This window comes from Homarus americanus, unplaced genomic scaffold, assembly GCF_018991925.1.
Source record: "Homarus americanus isolate GMGI-L3 unplaced genomic scaffold, GMGI_Hamer_2.0 scaffold15326, whole genome shotgun sequence".
Lineage (NCBI taxonomy): Eukaryota > Metazoa > Arthropoda > Malacostraca > Decapoda > Nephropidae > Homarus > Homarus americanus.
The window spans coordinates 4,164-15,876 of NW_024755741.1; the positions used below are offsets into that span (position 1 = coordinate 4,164).

Here is an 11,713-nt window from a genome sequence, read left to right on the forward strand (position 1 = left end):
ATTCTTAGATCATTTGTTGAAAGCCCTAAGACTGAAAGTCCAGCTAAGGAAACAAGCAACAAATAATGCTTCAAGTGGTAGCGCTTATTTGTTGATACGTTCTTCTCCTCTTCCTCCTGCTTTGTTTGGTGAGCAATCATTGATTAAATATATAGATCATCTTTGGAGAATACTGTAATACTAATGTCACCAGGGTCCTCAGACCTTTCCAAGAACCCTAGGAGAGGAAGGTTTACAGGGGAACAGGACCAGCTGCCCGGGTCAGTTATCAACCTAGGGAAATTTTAGGAGAATCAAGATCTCAAAAGTAGATCTCGAAGATGCCTATTATCACGTTCCTGTTGCTCCCAGGTACAGAAAATTTTTGGTGTTCAAAGTAGGGGAATTAAGTTATCAATTCACAGTGATGCCATTCGGTCTGACAATTGCACCAAAAGTCTTTACAAAACTGGCAAATATTCCCAGAAAGATCCTTGCAAAGGAGGGCATAAGAACCTTTGCTTATCTAGACGATTGGCTGATAATGGGAAACTCTTTCGAAGATTGTCAAAGGGCGACCCAACGTACACTAGTACTATTTCAAAACCTTGGTTTAAAGATAAACCAGGTCAAATCAAATTTAATACCATGTCAAAAGTTGGATTGGTTAGGTCTCCACTGGGATACAAATCAGCAGTCAGTCAGTTTACCAGGAACAAAAGTAACAGATTTGATAAACAAAGTATAAGCCTTTTGTGTAAAGCACAAGGTTTCTTGGCACGATTGGGAAAAACTTCTGGGTCTGTTGAATTTTACCACAATAGTGGTTCCATTGGGAAAGTTAAGGAAAAAGCAACTATCTCATCTGGGCTCGAAGTTGCTTTGTAGAAACAGAAACGTTGCTTCTTCTCTCCCTATTCAGATAAAGAATCATCTGTTATGGTGGACAAACTGGGACAATCTAATCGGTCCCTCTCCCTGGGATCCACCTCAAACAGGTTTGGTCTTTTGTACGGATGCATCCAAAATTGGATGGGGATACCATTCTTCAAAAGGGGAATTCAATCAAGGGAAGTGAAGCAACTTCCTTTGGGACAAACACATAAATATAAAAGAATTAGCAGTGGTCCTATTCTTTTTGTCAGCAAACCCAAATTTACAAAATATGACGATCCTGTTTGCCGTGGACAACAAAACGGCAGTCTTTTGTCTCAATCATCAAGGGTCAACAAGGTCTTGGCCCCTTCTACAACTATCAGAAAAAATTTTCAGTGTTTGTGCAACACAAACACTTTACCTCAAAGCAACTTATATACCGGGAGTGCAAAACAATTGGGCAGATGCGCTGTCCCGTCTCCGGCCAGTATCGACAGAAACATAATGGTCCCTAAAGGTATCGGAGTTCAAGAGTCTAGTGAAGAAGTTTGGAACTCCACAGATAAATCTGTTTGCCTCCCTAACAAATCACAAGATGCCAATTTATGCATCTCTGGAAAGGTCAAATCTTTTAGGAAATGTCCTCTTAGATTGGAACCTTTGGAATTCAATCTATCTATTCCCACCTGTGAAAATATTGCTCAAAGTGGTTCACAAACTCAGATCCTTCCGAGGCAAAGTCCTCTTAATTGCACCATATTGGATCCTACAACCTTGGTGCCTGGATCTACTGGACTGGTGCCTGAATCCTCTACAATTGCAACAAGGATGTCTAGACCAGGTACTACATTCTCAGTTCGAGATATCCTTGGCACTTCACGCTTGGAGTTTCTCAAAAAAAATGTAAATACAGTTGTACCCCGCTTTACGCGGTCAATTGAACACACAGGGGACCGTGTTAAGTGAAAACCGCGTTAAGTGAACAACAGAACATATGAGATTAATTCCAATAGAGACTGGCCCGATCCCCAAACTCCACTTTTTGACGACACACAACTATGTTGTAGTAAAAATTTTATCTTAACTTTATGATGGTATGAACAAACAAGTAATATAGAAGAGGTTAGGTTAGGAAAAATAAAGGTTAAGTTAGGAAAAATATAGGTTAGGTTAGGAAAACTAAAAGTTAGGTGTAACACTTACATTAGAAGAAGAGATGGCTCGGCATACGGGGATGGAGGCGGAGGGGAGGGAGAGGCGAGGCAGGCGGGAGCGGGTGGCGGGTGGGACGAATCTGAAAATAGCGTCTCGAGCCGGACACTCTGCGCGTATATGGGTAGATGAACTGCATTAAGTGAAAGTTCGGTTCTGGCGAGGCACCGCGTATATGAGAAATCGCATTAAGTGAAACCGCGTAAAGTGGGGTACAACTGTAGTTTGTTGGGTAGTTCCAATATAGCTAATCAAGTATTAGCAGGTCATAGACCCCAAACTTCTATTCAATATGAGAAAGCTTGGAATCTTTTTCAACAATTTATCAAGTTAACAACTCCAGAATCATTATCGGAAATAGTTGTGTTAGAATTTTTAGAATTTCTGTCCAGAGTTAAAGGCCTTCAAGGATCGACAATTGCATCTTATAAATCAGCGTTGGTTGACCCTTTGGCTTGGGGTTTTAATATTACTTTGAACCCAAGGATTTATCAAATGCTAAGATAGTCCTTTTTCATTCAGAGATCTCCTCGACCCAAGAGAATCCCGCCTTGGTCTCTGGAAAAAGTTACTATCTTCTTATGGGGCCTAATTACAATATAAATCTGAACAGGGATAAATTACTCCAGAAGGCAGCTTTCCTTCTAGCATTAGCAACGGGTATGAGAATCAGTGAACTGATTTCAATTTTCATTAATCCATCATTATTGGTATTTTCTCATGAGGGTGTTATCATTTTTCCTACGGAGATCCTAAGAAAAAATGAAAGGGAAGATTTGCAAGCTCAACCTATAAGGATAAAACGTCTAATTGATGAAACGAGGATTCCTCACATATTGTGTCCAGTTAGAAATCTTCAGTAATAGTTAACCAGATTCCCTTATAGAGGCTCTTATGTTTTCTCATCAAGGGATGGTAAGAAATTATCTCCTAGTCAATTGGCAAAATCCTTTTCTCAATTAGTGAATCAAGCAGACCCTGGCAAAAAATTTTTGGCACATGACATTAGGAAATATGCAGGGTCTGTGGCCTTTCTGCAGCATATGAATCTCAGTCAGATCAAGGAAATGGGCTTTTGGAGATTCAAAAACTTTAAAAGACAGCTATCTTCATCTATCTCTGAGAGATACTTCAAATGTGGTGGTGCTGGGTTCACCTCCCCCATCTAGTCAATCTCCACTACGAGGACCTTCTTCCTCATTAGAATAAAGTGAGTATCCTTTTTGAGTAAATTAACATTTTACCTTCCGGTAAATGTTCCTAATTTTGGAAATGTTCAAAACGGTTTATAATATAATCGGGACCTCAGTCAGCGGAGCCTTGTATGCAAAGTCACCTCCCTCTCCACCTCCTGCTTGGGTGTTCTTGCTGACGTCGATTTCAGCTTGAACAAAAAGCCGTTTTTTTTCTAAAAACCAGTTTTTGTGATATAGTCGAATGCGACGTCCAAAACCCACCCATCTCCTCCCCTTGAGAGTTGACTTTTAATTACTGCTCTCTCTGAGGCAAGAGATGAGGTTCATGATGCGCATAGTGGGGGGTGAACGAGGGGTTTGAGAATTGCAATTAAATGCCAGGTAGCGACGTGTCATCCTAATAATACAGCGCATCTTCTATTATGAAGTCGCTAGATGGTTAGTGACTAATCTAATATCCTCTGCTTTCTAGTCACTTCGTGAATGACGTTGTTTTTCGCCCTCCCGGTCTCGTCTTCACTGAAAAAAAATATATACAGTAATACCCTGCTTAACGCGGTTTCGCTTAGCGCGATTTCACGTATACGCGGTGCCTCGCCAGAGCCGAACTTTCACTTAACGCGGGTTTTTTCCACGTATACGCGCAGGGTGTCCGGCTCGAGATGCTATTTTTAGATTCGCCCCACCCGCCACCCGCCTGCCTGCCTGTTTTAGCTCATAAAATTCATACAAATTACCCGGTCAGAATATAATTTACATTGCTGGAATTCTTACAATTTGATGATCATTTTGAATATAAACATCATAGATTTTGCATTAGACATACAAATTTTAGATATAATGTTTACTCTGAGTAAATATGTTATCTTTCGTGCAAAATATATGACATTTATATTCAAAATATTCCTGGTCTTACAAGGAATCCAGCAATGTCAATTATATTATCCTAACTTTAATCTGAGGTATTATTTAATACTAAATGTTAAAATTTAGTTTTTTCACCCAACATCTCTTGAAGGGAGTATTGGTGGGGGGTGGGGGGGAGGGTTGGGACGGACCGCGCGGTTGGAAGATGGGGGGAGGCAAGGTGGGGTACTTTGATTGACAGATAGCATTGTGAAGAATATTTTTTTTTATATTAACTGAAGATATTTGTTTTAGCTCATAAAATTCATACAAATTACCGGGTCAGAATATTATTTACATTGCTGGAATTCTTACAATTTGATGATCATTTTGAATATAAACATCATAGATTTTGCATTAGACATACAAATTTTAGATATAATGTTTACTCTGAGTAAATATGTTATCTTTTGTGCAAAATATATGACATTTATATTCAAAATATTCCTGGTCTTACAAGGAATCCAGCAATGTCAATTATATTATCCTAACTTTAGTTTGAGGTATTATTTATTAAAATTTAGTGGTTTTCCCCCCAAAATTTCTCAAGAGGGAAGAGCCAGGGAGTGTAGTGTGAGAAGAGGGGGAGGGAGTTGAGTCCATTATTTGAATGGACATTAACTTGGCGACTGTATTTCTCTATTTCTCTTAAGTATTAACTGTGTGCATGTACCATCATAAAATTAAGATGTTATTTTTACTAGAACATAGGTATTGTGTCGGAAAAAGTAGAGTTTGGGGGTCCGGCCAGTCTCTATTGGAATTAATCCCATATGTTCTGTTGTTCACTTAACGCGGTTTTCACTTAACACGGTACCCTGTGGGTTCAATTGACCGCATTAAGCGGGGTACTACTGTGTATATATATATATATATATATATATATATATATATACAGTATATATGTATATATACAGTATTACCCCGCTTTACGCGGTTTCACTTTCCGCGATTTCTCATTTACGCGGTGCCTCGCCAGAACCGAACTTTCACTTTCCGCTGTGCATCTTCTCATATACGCGGGAAGCGGCGCTGGCAGGATGTGCACAAGGTCGCCCAGTCATCAAAACATTACCGAGTTCTTCACCCGCCACCCACCACAGCCGGCCTAAGTCAGTGATAGTGACAGTGAGGATATGGACTTATTTCGACTTTGAGGGGTTTGACAAAGAGGCCCTGCAAGCCTATGTGGTGGATAGTGATACAATTGATACAAGTGGGTGAGGGCCAATAATCTACCCTCTGCCTCGGAATCAACCCCCCATCCCTGTGTGCCCAGCCATCTTTTCTATTAATGTAAGTCTTAAAAAAACTAATATTATTGATATTTCTCTTAATTATTAATTGTGTGTGCATACCATCATAAAGTTAAGATAATATTTTTACTACAACATAGTTGTGTATCGTCAAAAAGTAGAGTTTGGAGGTCGGGCCAGTCTCTATTGGAATTAATCCCATATGTTCTGTTGTTCACTTTACTCGGTTTTCACTTTACTCGGTACCCTGTGGGTTCAGTTGACCGCGTAAATCAGGGTACTACTGTATATATATATATATGTGCTGGTTAACGTCCTAGATACTTTCTTGGAAACGTGACGTTTACCGAAATGGACGTTGTCCGATCATTACATAAACTTTGTATTTATACTTACGTGTATGTGGAATACTATATACGTACATATACACTCTTACTCTTAAATCACTACTGTAATGTGATACAGGTGAGTAATTTTTATCTCTTGTGCAATATGCATGACGTTTATATTAAAATTATTCACTGTGTTACAAGGATTCCAGCAACGCCGGGCAGATGGGGGAGAGGGAGGGAGGGAGGGAGCGAGCGTGGGGGGGGAGTTGAGGTGGTACGTTGGAGGGTTGGCACCGGCCCAAGGTCTAACGTGTGTTTATTTATCAAGTCTTAAGTTACTAAGCTTCTCTCTTATAAAAAGCCAGTGAAATGACCTGGGTGAATATAATTTACATTGCTGGGATTCTTGTAAGATACTGATTAATTTGAATATAGACATGCTATAATTTGCACTAGACATAACAATTTTAGTACCGTAATCAAATTAATACATGTGCACTCCAGCTTTGCACTAAGGTCATTTATTTATTTTACGTTTCTTTTAGTATGGTGTGTGCATGTAAATGGATGAAAATAATTGAAGAAATTTATTTGAATCTACCCAAAAATACAGTTGAAAAACTTTATATTATAAAATGTACACTAATGTACTACAAATTTTATATCTTGAGAAAAATATATGATGTTTATATTCAAATTAAGCTCTGTCTTGCAAGTATTTCAGCAATGCAAATTATATTCTCCTATAGTCTGAGATATTACAGGTATATGAAAAACTTAAGGCCTAAAACCACCCCCACGCATGGGGGGGGGGGAGGTGAGGCAATATGATTTGCCAGTTGGCGCTGAAGGCCTGCGTGTTTATCATTCCTTAAGAGTGTCTAAGCTCTTCTCATAATTTGCCTCCCAAATAACCTGGGTTAATATAACTTACATTGCTGGGATTCTTGTAAGATAGTGATTTATTTGAATACCTGTATAAACAAGCTATATTTGCAATAGACATAGCAATTTTAGTACTGTACATGTACAGTACAGGTTTGCACTTAGGTCCATTGTTAACCGAGGGACAACTGTATTGCAGTGTACAGACGGCTATTAACATATGCGGGGGTTAGGTAACAGAGATACCCGTGAATGTTAAAAATCCGTGTACTTTTGCTGCCCCCCCCCCCCTAAAAACCTAAAAAAAAACCTGGCCCCCCATGTCCTTATTTACCGGATATACCTGTGTGTAGCTCGAGTTTTTAAGACCAAATTATTTGGCAAAATATTGGGGGTCGACCTCTAAACGGGTAATAGTTTCATTAGGTTGAAAAATATTTACCAGTAACTACCAGTAAACAATGGAAACGACGCACCAACGCACTACCAGCTGTGAGTGTAGGTACAGTTGCCAGGGCAGATCTCTTGTGTCATCATAGCAAGCCCAAGGTAGCCAAATGCATGGTATGGTATGCACAGGACGATGTAAAACATAAAGTGTTCATTTTTTAAAGTTTATTTGTAGATACTGTACATAAAGTTTTGTTCATTACATTTGAAACATCAATCTTTGTTAATTAAATTTGAAACAAAAGAAAACTACAATACCATATTTCTAAATACCTGGTATTTTCATTAAAATATTACATCACAAGTATATTTTACCTTAACTGTGACTGAATGAATATATTCTCAGAAATAAGTATGGAAATGACTTTCGCTTTTCGTTGTTCAAAAGATTTAACTTGAAACAAACCTGTACTGTACATGTGCTAAATGATTTACGGTACCTAAATTGTTATGTCTATTGCAAATATAGATTGTTTATACAGGTATTAAAATAAATCACTATCTTACAAGAATCCCTGCAATGTAAGTTATATTCACCCAGGTCGTTTGGGTGGCAAATAATGAGAAGAGCTTAGTCACTCTTAAGTAATGGTAAATAAACATGTAGGCCTTCAGCGCCAACTGTCACATCTTATCTCAAATAAATAAACAAACACCACACTCTGTCACCTCACTCCCCCCCCCCATGCATCGCTGGCTACCTCCCTTCTCGTGTTCCCAGACAAAAGATTGGTGATAACTTTATTCTTTAAGGTGCATATTTTATATAATATCTCAGACTAAAGTTAGGAGATTATAATTTGCATTGCAGGAATCCTTGCAAGACAGCCAATAATTTGAATATAAACTTCATTTATTTTGCTCAAGATATAAAAATGTAGTGCAGTCGGCCCTTAACATACACGGGTTTAGCATACACGGATTTGCAAATACGCGGATTGCCCCACCGGAGGAATATTCTGTACATTGAAGTACATTCAAATCGCGCGCCGTTCAACTCACGCGTGGCACCGAACACGGGACACCGCTCGCTCCCGCAACCTCACACACACACACACACACACACGCACACACACACGCATAGCGCGTCATCACCCCACCCTGCCACTCCGCGCTCCGTCACTCAGTCAGTCTCGCTGTAACCACGCTTGTGTTAACATCAGAATTGTAGTTGCTTCCCTTGCTACCCACATTTACCATGGCCCCTAAAAGAGCATCAAAGACACCAGCGTGAGCCACCCCTAAGCGCCAGAAGAAAGTGATGACTCTGCAGGAGAAGGTGGAGTTGTTGAATAAGTTAAGGGAGGGAATGTCGTTCTCTGCTGTGGGGTGACTGTACAACGTGAATGAAAGCACGGTACGTACCATCAAGAAAAGGGAAAAAGATATCTGTGATGCTGTAAGTGCCAGTGCTCCACGCAGTGCTAAGCATGTCAGCCAAGTGAGGGAGAAGGCATTGGTGAAGATGGAGAATGCCTTGTTTCTGTGGATAGAGGACCAGCACCGGAAAGGTGTAGCAGTGGACTCTATCCTTATCCGGGAGAAAGCTAAGTCTCTACACACACGCTTCACGCCTGTAGCTGAGGAACCCTTACCCAGTACCAGTGCTGCTACCCCTACACCTGAGACACCTCCGACACCTTTCCAAGCCAGCAAGGGGTGGTTTGACAATTTCAGGCGTCGATTCGGCCTGAAGAATGTGAAGATGACTGGGGAGGGTGCATCAGCAGACACCATGGCCGCGAAAGCTTTCCCAGCAGAGTTGAAAGCAATACTCGAGGAGCAGGAATACGAGTCAGAACAAGTTTGGAATATGGATGAAACAGGTAAGACAATAAATTACTACTGTACTGTACCTTTAACCTTAAAAATGCTCAAATACCTGTTGTACTGTACGTGCTGTATTGTGTTGTAAGAGAAAACAGGATAAATGCGTCTGATTTTTATACAGTAACTTTTATATTTTTATTCCATAGTGATTTACCATACAGTGTGCTGTAATATTTTTATATTTTTATACCGATTTTTGATACCGTACATGTATAATAGTACAGGGTGTACTATTTTCTTTTCCAACATGTTTGTTCTGGAAAAAGATGCCACAGCGCACTTTCATTACCCAAGAAGAACGCCGTGCACCAGGATTCAAGGCAGCCAAGGACAGGTGCACCGTGTTATTTTGTGGCAATGCTGCAGGTCACCTCATTCGCCCAGGCTTCATTACAAGTCTAAGAAACCGTGTGCATTCCAACGCCGCGACTTGAGCATGCTGCCTGTTTTCTGGATGCACACTATAAAGGCCTGGACAACGAGCGAACTGTTTCTCAACTGGTTCCACCATTGTTTCCTGCCAGAGGTTGAACGTTACCTGCACCAGAAAGGATTTGAGTTCAAGATCCTGCTAATCCTCGACAATGCTCCCGGTCATCCACAGTCAGTGGAGGTGTTGCATGAAATGGTACAGGTGTTATTCCTTCCACCCAACACCACAGCACTTGTCCAGCCAATGGACCAGGGAGTTATCAAGACGTTCAAGGCTAACTACAGTAAACGTGTGATGGCCAGACTGCACTCAGCCTTAGACCATGACCAAAACCTGGATGTGATTCAGTACTGAAAGAGCTTCAACATTGCCAACTGCGTATCTGTGGTGGCTGAATCGTTCAAGTACGTGAAGCCTGAGACAGTGAATGCCTGCTGGAAATCACTGTGGCCTGAATGTGTGAAAGATTTCACTGGATTTTCAACTGACAAAGCCATCGCAGAGGCGGTGAGAAAGACCCTGGCACTGTCAAGGAAAGTGGCTGCTGAAGGCTTCCAGGACATGGCAGAGGACGAGATTAGGGAGCTGATTGAAGAGCATGACACTGAGCTGACCGAGGAGAATCTACAGGAGTTAGTAGACTCAGGCAAGGAAGAGGAAGAGGCAGTGCAAGGGAAAGAGGATGAGGAAGAGGAAGAGCAACAAAAAATAACGTTGGAGAAGTTGGGGGAGATGACCAGGAATATTGAGGCACTGAAAAACATGGCCTAGAGTATGGACCCCTCCATGGTGCGTGCCCTGAAATTCATGCGAGGGATGGATGACGTTTTTGCTCCATACAAAAAAATCATGGAAAAAATGAAAAGAAAGAGAGGACAACTCCCCTTCACTGTGTTCTTTGATCGCCGAAGGAGAGATTTAACACCATCAATCACTGGCGGCAGTGAGAAAGCAGCTGAATCCACCGTCGTCCCGACTTCACCACCCGTTATGGAATTGAGTGACGATGAGCCCGATGACCCCCGTCCTGTCGCCGAGGACAGTAAAGTGAAATTTTTATCACGTTTTTTATTGCTTTTCTTGTTATGTTTATTGTTTGTAAAAATGCACAGCACAGTACAGTTCAGTACTGTACATAGGAAGTGGAGGTGCAGTTATTCACAAAACATTTGTGTTTGTTGTCGGCAGAAGTGACGATGTGGAGGCGGAGGTATAGAGCGGGTGGGAGTAGTGATACTGGAGTCGGGAGCAGAGACGGGGACGAGTGGAGATGCCAGCCAGTACTTTACGGGTGTACAGTATTAATTGTTTTTATAGCTCTTTTTGCATTTTTATATTAAATACTGTACATTACATAAGAACATAAGAACATAAGAATGGAGGAAACTGCAGCGGGCCTATTGGCCCATACTGGGCAGTCCCGTTTACACCCAACCCCTATTGCTCATATGAGCATCCAACCTATGTTTGAAGCAATTCAGCGTATTCGAGTTAATGATGATATTTGGTAATTTGTTCCATTCATCCACTACTCTGTTTCCAAACCAGTGTTTACCTATTTCACGCCTAAATCTAAATTTGTCTAATTTAAAACCATTGTTACGAGTTCGCTCCTGGTTGGATAATTTGAGTACCTTTGTAATATCCCCTTTGTTTAGCCCTGCCTTCCACTTATACACCTCTATCAGGATGCCCCTCGCTCTACGTCTCTCAAGGGAGTGCAAATTAAGATGCTTTAACCTGTCTCTATACTCAAGGTTCCGAATGCCCGGGATTAGTCTTGTCATTCTCCTCTGAATTCTTTCCAAGGATTCTATATCCATTCTGTAATACGGTGACCAGAACTGAACTGCGTAATCCAGGTGTGGTCTCACAAGAGCAAGATACAGTTTTAGGATGACCTCAGTAGTCTTGTAACTAACACTCCTTTGTATGAACCCCAGTACTTTGTTAGCCTTGTTACGAGCAAAAACTCATTGTTTACTTGGCTTAAGGTTCCTACTTATCATTACTCCTAAATCCCTCTCGCAGTCGGATTTCTCTATGGCATCTGGTTTCCCTGTTTACATCTCCTATACTGAGTACTTTACATTTGTCAACGTTGAATTTCATCTGCCATTTTTCAGACCATTCGAAAATTTTTTTAGATCTTCTTGTAGTTTTGCCGACTCCTCGTCAGATTTGATAACACGTCCTATTTTAGTGTCATCAGCAAATTTACTTATGTTGCTGTTTATGCCGATATCTATGTCGTTTATGTATATAATAAACAATAATGGTCCAAGTACTGAGCCTTGGGGAACTCCACTTGTGACGTTGCTCCAATGGGACTTAGTGCCGTTAATGCTCACTTGCTGT

At 40.8% G+C, this 11,713-nt stretch overlaps 1 protein-coding gene across 1 annotated transcript; it reads left to right on the forward strand.

Annotated features, from left to right (window-relative positions):
• The first annotated feature begins 8,557 nt into the window (after positions 1 to 8,557).
• Positions 8,558 to 9,356, forward strand: LOC121856651 (tigger transposable element-derived protein 1-like). The gene is made up of 2 exons (XM_042352321.1): positions 8,558 to 8,918; positions 9,142 to 9,356. Exons 1-2 carry the CDS (start codon positions 8,558 to 8,560, stop codon positions 9,354 to 9,356), a joined length of 576 nt encoding a protein of 191 aa, XP_042208255.1.
• Positions 9,357 to 11,713: the final 2,357 nt, after the last annotated feature.